The sequence below is a fragment of the Bubalus kerabau genome, chromosome 1 (assembly GCF_029407905.1).
Source record: "Bubalus kerabau isolate K-KA32 ecotype Philippines breed swamp buffalo chromosome 1, PCC_UOA_SB_1v2, whole genome shotgun sequence".
NCBI classification, from domain to species: domain Eukaryota; kingdom Metazoa; phylum Chordata; class Mammalia; order Artiodactyla; family Bovidae; genus Bubalus; species Bubalus kerabau.
In genome coordinates, this window is record NC_073624.1 from 212292004 (window position 1) to 212307764 (window position 15761).

At 54.3% G+C, this 15761-nt stretch overlaps 1 protein-coding gene and 2 non-coding genes across 4 annotated transcripts; 1 reads left to right on the top strand and 2 right to left on the bottom strand.

The window, feature by feature from the left end:
* The first annotated feature begins 193 nt into the window (after positions 1 to 193).
* Positions 194 to 300, top strand: LOC129642458 (U6 spliceosomal RNA). Its single transcript, XR_008709728.1, has one exon. It is a non-coding gene; the product is annotated as a U6 spliceosomal RNA (small nuclear RNA).
* A 2700-nt stretch (positions 301 to 3000) lies between these two features.
* On the bottom strand, positions 3001 to 12498 carry R3HDM4 (R3H domain containing 4). Of its 2 annotated transcripts, XM_055552882.1 has the most exons (9): positions 12340 to 12495; positions 11643 to 11714; positions 7127 to 7281; positions 6630 to 6754; positions 6133 to 6256; positions 5743 to 5828; positions 5201 to 5286; positions 5064 to 5119; positions 3001 to 3991 (listed from the first exon to the last, which is right to left on the bottom strand). In XM_055552882.1, exons 1-9 carry the CDS (start codon positions 12420 to 12422, stop codon positions 3888 to 3890), a joined length of 891 nt encoding a protein of 296 aa, XP_055408857.1. In that variant the 5' UTR covers positions 12423 to 12495; the 3' UTR covers positions 3001 to 3887. The 2 variants fall into 2 exon arrangements, with proteins under 2 accessions (XP_055408857.1, XP_055408864.1); XM_055552889.1 differs by lacking the exon at positions 11643 to 11714 and having other exon boundaries at positions 12340 to 12498.
* Positions 12499 to 15222: 2724 nt separating this feature from the next.
* On the bottom strand, positions 15223 to 15295 carry TRNAG-CCC (transfer RNA glycine (anticodon CCC)). Its single transcript has one exon. It is a non-coding gene; the product is annotated as a tRNA-Gly (tRNA).
* Positions 15296 to 15761: the final 466 nt, after the last annotated feature.

A 15761-nucleotide genomic window follows, 5' to 3' on the forward strand; every position in this document is an offset into this window, starting at 1 on the left:
TGCGTTATATTTGGTGGAAAAAAACAAACACTTTCTCAATTAAGTGAATAATTCCCTTAGATTAAGCTGTGATTGCACTAATTTCGTAAAGAAAAGGGGAAAATTGCTCGATTGGTTTTTAATTGAATTCACCCTCAGCGAAAAGTATTTGATTCTTTCTGCTATAAATAGTTCTGGCGTCTCCTGTCTACTCGTGCTCGCTTCGGCAGCACATATACTAAAATTGGAACGATACAGAGAAGATTAGCATGGCCCCTGCGCAAGGATGACACGCAAATTCGTGAAGCGTTCCATATTTTGCCTTAATTTCACGATATCTAGCCAAGGTGTTGTAAATCGGTCATAAGCAAGCTAACTTAACCCATCAAGGGCCGGTAGAATCAGTCTCCATCCTCAATTCCTGCTCCAAAAGCTGTCGGACTCTCCCCAGTTTGGAACGTCTTTTCCATAAAGACAGGGGACTGATTGCAGGGGAAGGGTATGCAGTCAGCAGGCAACACCTGGGCAAAGGTTTGGGGACCGGGCTGTCTAGGGACGCGGTGTGTGGAGAACCCACACAGCCAACCAGGAAGCTGGACAGGACGGACTCCGCGTGGGTCTGGAGGCAGCCTGTGGGCTTGCCCTGGGCCCCACACCCGTGCCCTGAGCCCCAGCGGGTCCTCTCAGTTCAGTTCAGTCGCTCAGTTGTGTCCGACTCTACGACCCCATGGACTGCAACATGCCACGCTTCCCTGTCCATCACCAACTCCCGGAGCTTACTCAAACTCATTTTCATCTAGTCGGTGATACCATCCAACCATCTCATCTTCTGTTGTCCCCTTCTCCTCCTGCCTTCAATGTTTCCGAGAATCAGGGTCCTTTCCAATTAGTCAGTTCTTCGCATCAGGTGGCCAAAGTATTGGAGCTTCAGCTTCAGTCCTTCCAATGAATATTCAGGACTGATTTCCTTTAGGATTGACTGGTTTGATCTCCATGCACTCCAAGGGACTCTCAAGGGTCTTTTCCAACACCACAGTTCAAAAGCATCAGTTCTTCGGGGCTCAGCTTTCTTTCCGGTCTAACTCTCACATCCATATACTGGAAAAACCCTAGCTTTGACTAGACTGATCTTTGTAGGCAAAATAATGTCTCTGCTTTTTAATACACTGTCTAGGTTTGTCATAGCTTTTTTCCCAAGGTCAAGCTTTTTTCCCGAATCTTTTAATTTCATGGCTACAGTCACCATCTGCAGTGATTTTGGAGCCCAAGAAAATAAAGTCTGTCACGGTTTCCATTGTTTCCCCATCTATTTGCCATGAGGTGATGGGACCTGATGCCAAGATCTTAGTTTCTTGAATGTTGAGTTTTAAGCCAGCTTCTTCACTCTCCTCTTTCACTTTCATCAAGAGGCTCTTCAGTTCCTCTTCGCTTTCTGCCCATAAGGGTGTCCTCTGGGCACTGGAAATTCAGTGCCCTTGGCAGGTGGGGAAGCTTCAAGCTGGTTATTCGAGTATTAATATTTCTTTGTGTCCTCCTAACAAGCCCTTGGGAGTTCCATTATTTAGTATCTACATGTAAAACTTTTTCAATGCCTGTTAAAATAGAAGACAGCAAATCCAGCATCCTCTTCTTGGTTTCTGAAACATGCCCCCGGGGAAAGGAACCAGGCTCCTTGTCAAATTGGCTGGTTCTAGGATGAAGCTAGGGCTTCCCTTGTAGCTCAGTCGGTAAAGAATCTGCCTGCAATGCAGAAGACCTGGGTTTGATTCCCTGGGTCGGGAAGATCCCCTGGAGAAGGAAACGGCAATCGACTCCAGTATCCTTTCCTGGAAAATCCCATGGACAGAGGAGCCTGGCGGGCTACAGCCCACAGGGTCGCAAGACGCGACTTAGCGACTAAATCACCACCAAACCAGGATAAAGCAGGAATATACCAAGAAGCCCTGTGCATCTTGTAGCAGCAGAAAGTAAGGCCGTTTCTCAAATAAATAAACATAGGGGTGCCTCAGTGAGACCTGTACATGAGCCATTGAAGGGGCTCCCAGAAGCCAAATCTTGAACACTCTAAGCAAGAAAGAGGAATACTAGATCACAAGCCAAAGTAAAAAGTAAATGCCCAGGCATCCGTACTGATAGAATTGGCTAAATAAATACTGAATACACAGGGTGAAAGAGAAAAATCTCTCCTGGAGAATTTTCAGTAGTTAACATGGATACTCCACCTTCAGACACTTGGAGATCAGCAGAGGTCAGTAGCAAGAATCCCCATGGAAAGCAGGGAGCTCTGGTGTGGCTCCATGGGAACAGCAGAAAACTCAGGCTAAGGGGCTCTGCAGGACACACAGCCAGTCCCAGACACATACAGATGGAAAACATGGGGGAGGAAGCCATATGAAGACAGAATCAGAGGCTTGAAGGATGTGGTCACAAGCCAAGGGAGGCTGGAGCCCCTAGAAGCTGAAAGAGGCAGGGACTAGACCTTCCCCTGGAGCCTCCAGAGGGAGTAGGACACTGGGATACCTTGATCTTGGACTTCTGCCTCTAGAACTGGGTGCCAATAAATTCCTGTTTTGTTTTTTTGCCAGGTCTTAGTTGCAGCATGCACAATCTATTTCCCTGACCAGGGATCGATCCCAGGCCCCCTCCATTGGGAGTGCCATCCTAGCCACTAGAGCACCAGGGAAGTCCCTCAAATTCCTGTGGTTTTTAAACTGCAGTGTGGTGTATTGTGTTTAGCCACTCGGGAAGCTCACACAAGTGACCTTTTTGGAGGTCACACAGGTGGCAGGTGGAAGAGTTAGGGTTTCAGCCTGGGCACCCAGGAGAGGACCAGCCAGGGCAGCATAGCCAAGGGCCAGGATCTCCTGGCAGAGTCTTCACACACACCTGCCTCCACCTGGGGTCTCACTCAGCACTAGCCTTCTCCTTAGGCCTGCATCCCTCAATGACTAGGACCCAAGGGCATCGTGAGTGCCTGGAGCATCCCCAGCCCTGCCCCAAGGGAAACCCCCACAGCAAGAGACCAGAGCACCAGAAATTTATTGAACACTCTGCTTTTCCCAAAGCACAACTAGCCACACCCACGGGGGTTGTGGGAGGGAGAGAGTGGGGCAGTCTCCCAGCCCTGCGCTCCTGTGCCAGGCCAGGGTGACCAGCAGGAGGACACCTCAGAGCCAGGCTGGGGGCGGAGGACACAGAGAGGGGAAGAGGACAGACAGTCTGAGGGTGGAGGCTTCTGTCTGGAAGTCCCACGTCCCCAGTACAATGGGAGAGGGGTGTGTAGAGCAGATGGGGCCCTAAGGGCAACCAAAGGGCACCAGGAAGGCAACACACATTCTCCAAAGAGGGTGACACATTTTTTAAGATGCAGCTCCTGTCCTGGGTCGCCGGGAACACACAGGCTCGAGCACGCACACACACATACACAAAAATGTTACACTCCTGCGAAGAGGGGCACAGCCCCAGAGACCCAAGCCAAAAACTGGGAGAGGGTCAAGCAGGGACTGGAATGAAGCCCCCTGATTTATCACTTGGGGTGAGTTTTTGTTTTTTTCTTCTCAAAAGGGATATGTAAAAATCCACAAATCATGCCAAATTCATTAAGAATGATAAAAACCCAGCCTCTCCCTCCTCACTTGCGCATCACACGGGGCCAAAATCGCCCACCGAGGAAGTGGCAGGGAAGTGACCAGGCCGGGTGCCTCCTCCCCAGTCAGAGCCCGGAGGAGGATAGCTCAGGCAGCCCAGCCGCCAGCTTTAATCTGGAAAGCTGGGCGGGGAGGGGGCGGGGGCCACCCCAAGAGGAAGAGCACGTTTCCAAGGGAGAATTCTAAAAATAATAAAAGATATTTGAGCGGATGGTACTGGAGGTCTTGGCGCTGGGGTTGGGGATGGGGGTGGGGCCGCCATCAGCTGCGCTGCTCCAGGTAGGCGGACAGGAGCAGCCCTGGTGGCAGGAAATCCAGGTGGCGATTGCTGACCTTCATCTGCCGCTTGCCCTCCAGGTCGGCGCCTGCAGCGGAGACAGGCAAGATCGGGAAGAAGGCGAGGGTGCTGACACCCAGATACCGAGCCCTCCGCCCACCCTGAGGGAGGTTCCCGCGCGAGTTAGGTTGCCCCACCCCCCAGGTCCCAGGGCAGTGTATTCCGCAGCTCCTACTTCCAGCCTGCCTTCCCTCTCCCATTACTTATCCCGTGTCCTAATGGCACCCAGATGTACTACTAAGACACACTGGCCCAGTGTCAAGGGGACTAAACGAGGGTCCTGCCCCTTTGGTCTCCCACCCCCTCAGAGGACACTCCAGGCCTTGGGTGACTCAGTCCCCACTGACCTCCCTTTTCCCAACTCGTGTCACCCCAAAACCTGAATATAGCAGTACACACCCAAGCTAGGCCCACCTCCCAGCCTCTGCCCTGGCTGTTCCCTCTCCCTTGATCCCCATATTCCAGGGCTGTTCTCCTATGTTAAGGCCAGGGTCCTACTCTGGCAGAGAAGCACCCCCAGTCCAGCCCCTCCATTCCAAGTCAGTGGGAACAAAAGCAAGTGTGGGAGCTACACCTCCCTCAGAGCTATCCTGAGAGGAATCATCTTGGGGTTGCCATGGAAACTGTCTCCTCTGCAACTCTGGGCAGGAGACATATAGGCCTGGAGAGTATGGATGGGATGCCAAGGGCCACGAAGGGCTTGCAAGGACCCTCCCTGGGGGGACTTTGTCCCAACAGCATCCACACTGAAAAAGGGGGTGCTGGCCCCTGGAGGGGAGACTTGCCAAAAGTCACACTTGTGGCACTGTGGAGGTGGGCTACAGCTAAGAGAACTCTACAGACACTGGGGTCCCCTCATCTCATCAGGCCCCTGAAGATGCAGACAGAGGCATGTCTGTGTCCACAGCATCATCCATCATGGGGACAGAGGTACAGGAGCTGCTGTTGAATTAAGGCAGCATCCCCCTGTTACCTTTGTGCTCATGATGTCCCTCCTCCCCTGATGCCTACTGCTGGGTGAACAGACTCCAGTAAGCCCAGCCTCAGTTTCCCCAGGATAGAATCAGCTAACTGGGGCCCAGGGGCCACCAGGTACTTACTGGCTGAGATGAGATCCATGTACTGGCAGATGGCGTGAAGCAGGAGCCTCTCAAAGCTGCAGAGAATGGGTGGTGAATGGCCTGAGCTTGGCACCATGGGAGGGGGGTGCCCACTCCACCTGCCCCCACATATTCACCTGTTGTCCAGCATGGCCGTGTACACGGCCTGGGGGGACACAGAGAAGAACCTCAGCAGCCGCTCCTCCCAGGTCTCCAGTGTTTCCTGCAGGAGAGACAGGTCCAGCAGTCAGGCCAACTGCGGCACCCTGGCCCCCCAAATCCATGCCAGCCTCTGGAGCCCAAAGCCTTGGGTTCAAATGTGGCCTCTGACTCACTACATGAAGCTACTTAACCGTTTCCAAGGATACCAGGCATTTAGACATATCCACACTTTTGAATGTCTCAGCCTTCTGCCTGGTGAACTCCTACACATCCTTCAGTACCCAACTTCCTTGCCCCTGACGTCCCACCCTCAAGGACAGCCCTTGACCAGCCTTGAGTCCTGCACTCTGATCACACGGGTCTGTATCCTGCCCATCTTCTCCATCACACCCCGTTCACTTGGTTTCTGGTCTCCCCTCAAGCCAGCCCCCAATTAAGAAGCTGAGAAAAAAGGCCTTCAAGAAAGACCAAAGACAAAGAGAGGCAAGAGAGTACAAGGCCGGGGCCTGGTACTCACCATGGGAATACGGCTCCGCTTGAGGACGGCTCGCAGACGCCTGCTGATGCGCTGGAAGCACTCCCGGGGAGTATAGGCCGGGTCCTCTGCGAGAGTCCGAGCAGTGGAGGCAGATGAGGGAGCAGAGCCCCAAGCCCCACCCCCACACGAGACTCCACCCCACCCACACTGGCCTGGCTCACACCGGGGTCCTCCCATCTACCAAGCCCCGCCTATATATCAGACTCCACCCCCATCTGTTCTGGTCCCACCCCCACACCAGGCTCCTCCCTGCCTGCCCTGGCCCCACCCTTTCACCCTAGGCCACGCCCCCACCCTCTGACACCCCTCCCCCCCAGGCCACGCACCCATCATGCCTGACTGCCACTTGCACTCTAGATCCAGACCCACCTCTCCGCCGGTCTTCCCCGCGGCTAGGCCCCCTCCTCCGCGCCTTGCTCTTGCCCTCATCCTCCAGGTAGCGGAGAACACGCTCCTGCTCCTCCCCTGAGCGGTTCATGAAGTCGTTCCAGATCTTGAAGAGAGGCAGGCAGGCCCTGACTGATAACTGCGCACTCTCAAGCCTCAGTTCCCCCATTTGGCCAATGCACATGGTGGGGCCACAAGTGCACGGAATTACTCCACGTGGACACATTTGACCACTGGGTCAACAGTTTGTGGATCATCTGTGTTGGGGGGTGTCAGTATGGACCAAATACATCCCCAATTCTGTCAGTAATTCCAAGGTAAGCAAACGAACCTCAGGTGCGGGAAGGTTTTGGGGTGGAGGGGTTGCTGGCCTCTTGAGGGAGACCCAGGGACGTTCATCAAGGAAGCAGACAGGGTTCAGTGCAGGCAGTGCTGGTGGTTTGGGGGAGGGGGGAGCCAGGCAGGACATGGGGCCCCACCTCCACATAGGTCTCATTGCTGCAGGCTTCTGCAAAGATGCCAGGTGCTGCGGGGGGTGCCAGGTCCCCATCCTCTGGGCCAGGTGTTGCTCCATCTGTCTCCAGCAGGGTCAGGAGGTACTGTGCTAAATGGAAACAAACAGTCTCTGGGCTGGAGGTCACCCCAGGCTTCATGGGGTCCAGAGGCCCATGTTTCCTCCCATCCACCCCACTTCTATATTTAGGGCCTTTACTCTCCGGCTCACACCAGCCTCCCCTCCTCCACACTCCAGCTGTCTTTCCCAGAAGACACAGGAACCATCCAGCCTCCAGAACTCCTCCTACATCGCCCTGGCTTGGCTTGTTGAATTCCTACACCACCTTTAGGGCCCCAGCTCCAATGCCCAGAGCTTCCTCACATTGTCCAGCTCAGGGCCAGGCTCAGATAACAGAACATGCACGCCATTGCTGTCTGAGGCCTAGGAGCCCCCAGGAGGCGCCCTTCAACCCCTGCTCACTGTTCTCCAGGCGCTGGAGGCTCTTCCGCCCCTTGGCCTTGGGCACGAGGTCTGAGTTCCGCACAGCCTGGTTGATGAAGTGCTGCTTCCGCCGGGAGGCCGAGAGCCTCTTCACCTGGGAGCTGGCTAGAGCGGGCAGGCAGCCCGGAAGGGGCCTGTGGGTCGGGTTTGGGGTTGGGGGGGCAGTCCTCAGGGCCAAAACAGGCCAGGACCCCCAGGAAGAACCCTACCATCACCGGTCTCTCCCAGCCAACCCCAGCTTGGTTTCCCTCTGCAGTGGGAAGCTCACCCCCATTCCACATGGAGCCCTGGACCCTTAGAATGTCACTGTGCCACATCGCTCAGGAGGCAGATACCACTGAGGACAGATGAGTAAACCAAGGCTCACTGAAGGGAAGCCACACATTGGTGGGGGCAGTGAGGGGGCTGAGGAAGCTGCTCCCTGTGCTCCCGGGCTTCCAGGTTTGAGCTGCAAGCCCGTGAGGTCCGCGTCTCCTTCCTCTGGGAGTTTCTCAAGAGATGTAATTTGATGATGCATTCCTACCTGCCCCCCCAGCCCCCAGCCTCTGACAGCAGGTAAACCAGAAAACAGCCCCCAGAAGCTAAGGCGCTACTTGAACCCCCCTGCCTTGTGCCCCCAGAGCCCCCCTGCTATGTGCTCAAGGCCTGGATGGGGGAAGCAGGCAGAGTGGCCCCCGGTGAGCACAGGTACTAATCCTGGAAATGGATTAGTGGCCCAGGCAGGCCTCCCACTGGGGACCCGAGGGCTAGGCAGTAGGTGGCTTTGAGGGAGGGAGGGGGCAGGTATTGAATGGAAACTTCCTGGTAAGAAGCTGCAGGGCTGTCATGGTCAGCCCCTGACTACGGGCTGAGAGGAGGGTCCCATCAGGCTCAGAAACCCTCATGCTGAGAGGCTGATGGTAGATTCTGAGCTTCAGAGGGTCTCGGGTGCCAGAACTCCCCCTTCCTCCTTGCCCTAGCCCACCAGGCACCCGTTCTGTGCCGGCTGTCCCCAACCCCAGTGGATTCCCGTGCCCCAGGCTCCTCGCTCGTCACTTCCATCTCCTTTTGCCTTCTGTTCAAACCTCCCCAGCCCCTCATTGCTTTCTTCTCCTGATGGCCACACTTCCTACCTCCCTGCCTACAACCCACCATGACCTCCAGGCGCAGGTAGGGTCTGGTGTCCATTGCACCCTGGTCTGGCATACAGTAGGTGCTCAGAAAATAATCACCCAATCAGGTCTCCAACAAAACTCCATGATTCCAAGACTGAGTAGAACCCAGAGTCCAGAATTTCACCCAAACTTTCCTGGTGTTTGGGTGATCCCAAGACACAAATTAAAAACAGAAGTGTGAGTCCTCATGCACAAACAGCTGCTAGAAAATGCCATGAAGCCCTAGGATATGAAACAAGGTGCCTGAAAGAGGTTAGGAGTGAAGCCCATGCTTATTAAGGCTTATACATATATAACTCCTTGAAAGGAAAGCTATGACAAACCTAGACAGTGTATTAAAAAGCAAAGACATCACTTTGCCAAGAAAGGCCTGTATAGTCAAAGCCATTTTTCTAGTAGTTTTTTCTAGTAGTTTTTCTAGTAGGTTTTTCTAGTAGTCATGTATGGATGTTTGACAGTTGGACCATAAAGAAGGCTGAGCACTGAAGAACTGATGCTTTCGAATTGTGGCCTTGGAGAAACTCTTCAGAGTCTCCTGGACTGCAAAGAGATCAAACCAGTCAGTCCTAAAGGAAATCAACCCTGAATATTCACTGGAAGGACTGATGGTGAAGCTGAAGCTCCAATACTTTGGCCACTTTATGTGAAGAGCTTTCTCACTGGAAAAGACCCTGATCTGGGGAAGATTGAGGGCAGGAGGAGAAGGGGGCGCAGAGGATGAGGTGGTTGGATGGCATCACTGACTCAATGGACATGAGTTTGAGGAAATTCTGGGAAATAGTGAAGGACGGGGAAGACTGGCATGTGGCCATATATAGATAGGGTCGCAAAGAGTCGGACACAGTTTAGCCGCTGAACAAAACAGAGTCCCCAGCGTTAAGTTTTTGCCCTGGACAGAAAGGTTGTTACATCTTGATCAGGAAGCAAACAGGCTGATGAGCCCCAGCCCTGTCTCCTGAGGTTGGAGTGGGGCAGACTTCATGGATGATACTATATGTTAGGCAAAAATCTATGGAGAATTAGCTGATGGATAAATTAATCTGGCACAAGTACCCATCAGTGGAGAAACACAATCAGTGAATAGGATTCTCGTACTTTCACTACTGGGGCCTGGATTCAGTCCCTGGTCAGGGAACTAAGATCCCACAAGAAGCACTGAGCAGCCAATAAGAAAAGCAAAATAGGAGACTAGCATGCAGGCAGAGGCAGGGGTCAAGCCTGGTATCTCAGCCTTGAGCTTGAATCCCAGCTATGATACTTAATGATATGACCCAGAGCCTCAGGTCTTTCTCTGCAAAGAGGATAAGAATGGCCCCCTGCCAGTCCAGGAGGGGCACTCAGAGCCAAGAGAAACCAGGACACACACCTCTGCTTGGTTTCCTCCTATGACTAGGAGCTCACCCCCTGAGCCACAAGATTGATCACAGCAACATTCCTGGTTAAGTGACGGTCCTTAGTTAATCAATCACTGTCACAATAGGAGCCAAATACTACTGTCCAGACAAGACACCCTTTATTCAGATTTGCAAACCAAGGAGCAAAGTCTTTATCCCAAGATCCCACAGCTGCAAACAGGGGCAAACAGGATGGGGCAAGTCAAGTCAGCACATAGCCAATGACTCTGAGGCTGGATGTGACCTTCCCGAGGCCCAGGCACCAATACCCCAAGCTCCAGATTCAGCCGTGGCCTCCTCAGGGCTCTGAAACCTGTGTCTCCACCCCAGCAGCTGGACGCATGCCAGGATGGTGCCTGGTAGGGCTGATAAGAAGACCACATCCGGGGGGAGCTGTTGGGAACATTAGAGCTGGGCGGGACTCAGGGAGAGCTCAGGCCCTTGGGGTGTGGGGCTCCCTGTTACCCCAGGACCCAACGTGGAACCAGGGTTGGAACCTGGTCTGAGCAGGACCACTCCCAAGCCACCAGCCTCTGCTTCCCTCTGGGGCCACAGTGGGCCCAGGGGCTCAAACTCAGGTCTGGTGGGCCCCTCAGACCACACCCCACTGTGCTAAGATCCAGCTGCTCCCTGCCCTGCTCCACCACTACCTGTGGTTCCCCAGCACCTCAAGGCAAGGCTCAGCCCCTCCCTGGCCTGGCACTGCACTTGCCTGGTCCCACAGGGCTCCTGGGCCTTGCTGCTCTCTAGGATCCCAGCACCTTCCAGCAGGAGTCTTGGGGCTGATAGCAGGGCATCCATGCCCCACCCTGTCTCTCCCTTTCACTCCCTCTGCTCCAAGCACTGAGTCCTTTTACTGCAGTTTAAACCCACCTCAGGGCCTTTGCATGTGCTTAGCCTCCTGCCTGAAGCAACCTTTTCCTGGTTCCCAGTCTAGGCTCAAAAGTTACCTCCTGGGAGAAACCACCCCGCCCCCAAGCTGGCCCAATCAGCCCCGTTTCCGGCTTCACCAGTTGGCATCAGCAACCAGCTGGCCCTCACACTTGTTTACTCCTGGTTCTCACCTCCTTCACTAACCCCAAATGATAAGGACAGGGTCCCTCTCTGCCCCTGCTGGGCCCTCAGCACCTGGCCCTCAGCAGGTTCTCAAGAGCTATTTGTTGAATGAATGCCTGAACTTCTGTTTATACTCACCCAAGTGCCAGTTCATTTGGGTGGCCAGCTTCCCTGGCCCTGGCACCTGAGGTTTCCTAGACCAGGCAGGCCTCGGGGAAAAGTCTACACCTGGCAGGGGCCAACATCCAACAGGGATGGACGGGCCTGACGGTGGGAACAGCTGCTAAGCCAGGTTGGCCTGGGGGAGGACAGACAGGCTCCTTTGCCTCCCCCAACTCTGCTCCCCAGTTTTGAGACTGGCCTTTGACATTCCCTCCCCTGGGCAAAAATACACCTTCTCAGGCACCAGCCCCTCCCCCAGGGACAGGCCAGAGAGGAACCTACTTCCCCAGCAGGAAACCAAGGAGGGCTCAGAGCGGAGGTGACTCAGGTTGGGGTGGGGCTGACTGGGGAGCAAACCACCACCCCACCCAGGACACAGAGGTGAGGAGGGTGGGGACAGGTCAGAGGGACTCTGCTGTCAGGTAAATTACCCACTTTGGTGGTTAAGGCCCTTTAAAAGGGCGTAAATAACCACATCCTTAGACACCGGTATACCTTCTGGGTAAATAGCAGGGTGGAAGTAATAACACCAAACAAAAAATACAATAAAGCAATCATAAAATGCCAAAATGATAAAATTATTTTAAGACACCTACAATAGTATGCTATTTAAGATAATTATCAAAGAACAGATGGTCTACTTTTCTGGGTACCTCCAACCGCTCTGAGAGGGGGCCCGTTGTTCCATTTTACAGATGGGGAGACCGAGGCACAACAGCGGGTACTAACCTGCCCAGGCCGCTTGGACGCCCATGAAGGAGCAGAAACGGAACAAGCAACCAGGGTGGACCGCGGGGATTTCTGCATAAATACTCGGGTTAGGAAGAAACCTACGACCCCCCTCAACCCCGGGGGTGGGTGGGTACCCATATGGGGTCGTCCACCGGCTTCCAGTCTACATCCCAGGACACAGCCTCGTGTTAACCGGCTGTGTAAGACCCCCTTTCTTCTGGGTGTTCACCCGGAGAAAAACAAAGAGCGCGTCCGCCTGCAAGTTGGGGGCAGACAACCCCGACGGGTACCCAGGACCGGTGCTGGGTGAATCCCCAGCTTGGAGACACGAACAGCTGCCAGTGGGAAAACTCCAGATCACCACCAGCGCGGTGACTGGTACATCGCGCGCAGCGGCAGCGCCTCCCCGGAGCCGGCGATTCGGCGCCTGGGACCCCCGAGGCTCCGGGACTCCAGCGCCCGGGGCTCCGCAAACGCGGACGCTGGGGTGCGCCCCTGCGCTCTGGCAAGTACCCAGGCGTGACGGGGATGGGGTTTCCCCAGGAACACCCTGTAACAACAAAGCCCCTCGCCACCTAGCTCCACTCGAGTGGGGTACCCCCAGGAAAAGGGGCGGGGCGGGGGCTGCCGCCCGCGATGGGTAAGGGGTGGGGGCCCCGGAAGCGCGCCCCGCCCGCCCCCAAGCAGCGCTCACAGCGTCCGCCGCCCGCCCGGGACGACCCTCGTCGCCGCTGCTGCTTCCTCGGGACCGGCCTCAGGGTTCTCCAGAACGACCATAGCTTGGATTCCGCCGCCGCTGCTGCCGCCGCCGCCCGGCAGGGCCTTCTCCGGGCCCGGCAGGAAGTGACGGGCGCCCGGAGGCGGGCTAAGGCGGAGCCTGGAGGCTGGACACGCCGGGCTGAGGCCCGGCCACGTCCCGGCCAGGCCCCGGCGGCGGGCCGGGGACACCCAGACCCGAGGCAAGGACGGGGACACCGAAGCCCCTGCCCCAGGGGACACAGCGGCCCCCTCGCCGCTGCCGGGCTGTGACCCCTGCCCCCGGGGGACTGTGGGGAAATTGAGGCCTGGGGAGGGAGGCAGGAAGGGGACGTCCTTTTCAAATGCTTGGACAGACCTAGTGCCCCGTGCCACACACCATCCCACCCCACCCCCCAGCGGCAGCAGGGCTCTCCTTCCACCAGCCTCCTCCGGGAACCTCCTTCAAAGAGCAGCCTCCGGATCCCGGCTGAGTGCCTCAGTTTACTCTTCTCTAAAGATACAACGTTGAAAGGACTGATGCTGAAGCTCAAGCTCCAATACTTTGACCACCTGATGCGAAGAACTGACTCATTGGAAAAGACCCTGATGCTGGGAAAGATTGAAGGCAGGAGGAGAAGGGGACGACAGAGGATGAGATGGTTGGATGGCATCACCGACTCGATGGACATGAGTTTGAGCAAGCTCTGGGAGTTGGTGATGGACAGGGAAACCTAGTATGTTGCAGTCCATGGGTTCGCAAAGAGTCGGACAGGACTGAGCAACTGAAGAAAACTGAAAGATACAACACGGACTTCTCTGGTGGTCCTGTGGCTGAGACTCCTCCAGCCAAGTGCAGGGGTCCAGGTTTGATCCCCAATCGGGAAACTATTGTCTGCTTGCCTCAATTAAGACCTGGCGCAGACAAATAAATAAATAGAAAATAAACATTAAAGAAAAAAAAAAAAGGAACAAAGCTAGCGGCACCTTTCTTTGCCTTTTAGAATTTATTCATTTAGCAAATTCCCACTGTCACTGGGGTAGGGGCTAAGCTCTCCAGACCCAGTGGTAATCAAATAGACCCCTTCCCCTGTGTGGGATCAGGAAAAGAGGACTTTTGGAAAGAGGACTAGCATATGCAAAAGTGAGAAGGGTGTAGCAGGCAGAAGGAACAGTCAGTGTAAAGGTCCTGGGGCATCCAGATAGCCAGAGCAGGATAATGGGAGAAGGGGGTGGTGGTGGACAGAAGAGAGGTAGAGAAGAGGGGACAGACCAAAGGTGGTCCTTTAATGACAGATCTGGTTTTTGACCCAAGGGCAATGGGTAACCAGGGGAGGTTTAAGAACAGAAACTTAGAGCTGCTCTAGAATCTAGAATCCATCCTTCATTCCACAAGAAAAGTGGGAAACTAGGACCATGATGACCTTTCCCAGGTAAAAGTGGTAAAGAACCCCCCTGCCAACGCAGGTAGACATAAGAGACCCAGGTTTGATCCCTGTGTGGGGAAGATCTCTTGGAAAGGGAAATGGCAACCCACTCCAGTATTCTTGCCTAGAGAATCCCATGGACAGAGGAAAGGGGTGGGCTACAGTCCATAGGGTCGAAAAGAATCAGATACAACTGAAGCAACTTAGCACTCATGTTCACAAGACCATGACATGGGACAGCAAGGGATGCAACCCACCCAGATCCAGCCTGGTGGATGCTACACAGGACAAATGATCACACTGCTGTAACAAGTGAAGAGCAAGAGGAGAAAAAAAAAAAAAAGAGGAGGAACTATTACAAGACCCAAGAAACCACACACTGTATGACCTCATGTAGATAAATGTGGAAAGAAGGGAAAGAATCAAGGTGATGGGAAATGGGATCTCTGGGGACAGTGCTTGGGCAGGGTCTCTAGATGTAGGGGCGATATTTGGTCTCTAGCCCACGATGACCAGCCACTCAACAAATGTGCCAACCTGGGTCTTGACCTGATTCTTGAGCCTCACTCAGTCTGTCCTCACCCTTTTATTTTCTCCCCTTGACTCATTCCTCTCCTCACCCCCCCCCCTTTTTTTTGGCGGAGGTGGGGGAGGGCAGCACAGTGGGGCATTTGGGATCCCCAACCAGGGATCAAACCTACACCCCCTGCTGTGGAACCGCAGAGCCTTAACCACTGGACCACCAGGGAAGTCCCTGTCATCACCTTCCTAACACCCTCCTAGATCCTTGGCCTGCCCAGGAGCCACTGCTGTCCCCCAGAGCCCCGGTCCCCTTCTCACTGCTCTCCCAGGCCCACGCAGCTGAGCAGCCTCCCCAGAACAGTTCCTCCCCTCTCCAAGTATCCTGGGGTCTCCTCATCCTAACCTGGCCCTCATTACCACCCCAGTGTGCTTAGTCACTTCAGTCATGTCCAACTCCCTGTGACCTGTTGGACTGTAGCGGTCTGTAGGAGAGACTGCCAGTCTCTCTGTCCATGGGGTTCCCCAGGCAAGAATACTGGAGTAGGTTGCCATGCCCTCCTCCAGGGGATCTTCTCCACCCAGGGATCAAATCTGTGCCTGCTGCATTGCAGGTGGATTCTTTACCACTGAGGCACTGGGAAAGCCCCTCCAATACCACCCCAAAGGGATGTTTTTCCCTTTTCTGAATTTTGAGGCCATTGTCATGATGCTGAAGGTATGAAAGGGGTGAACAGAGAAATGTTCCCCTTGCCCCCATCCCAGGCTCATTGTACTTTCTTTCTTTCTTTTTTTTTTTAATGTATCTGTTTATTTGCTGTGCCAGGTCTTGGTTGCAATATGTGAGATCTTTAGTTTTGGCATGTGGAGTCTTAGTTGTGGCATGTGGGATCTAGTTCCCTGACCAGGGATTGAACCTGGGCCTCCTGCATTGGGAGCACGGAGTCTTAGCCACTGGACCACCAGGGAAGCCCCCATTGTACTTTCGTTTGGAGATGTTTAAGACACTTTGGTGCCCATGCGCATTTTTAAAATTAATTTTTTTACTATGCTGGATCTTCGTTGCTGCACTCAGGCTTTCTCTAGTTGCAGATAGCAGAGGTTACTCATTGAGCTGGCTTCTCTTGTTGCAAAGCACAGGTTCTAGATTGGGCTTCAGTAGTTGTAGCATGTGGGCTTAGTTGCCCCCTGGTATATGGAATCTTCCCAGATGGACCAGGGATTGAACCTGTGTCCCCTGAATTGGCAGGCAGATTCCTAACCACTAGGCCACCAGGAATGTCCTTTGTGCATACTTCATTGTTTTTCCGCCTTTTAATCTGTTTTACACAGAGGACAGCATCTTTTCTTCTGCACCTTCATGCCCTGTTTCCTGCCTCACAGGCTATTACCTGGGATATATTTCTGAGTGTGGATTTGGAGATAATATAGTTCT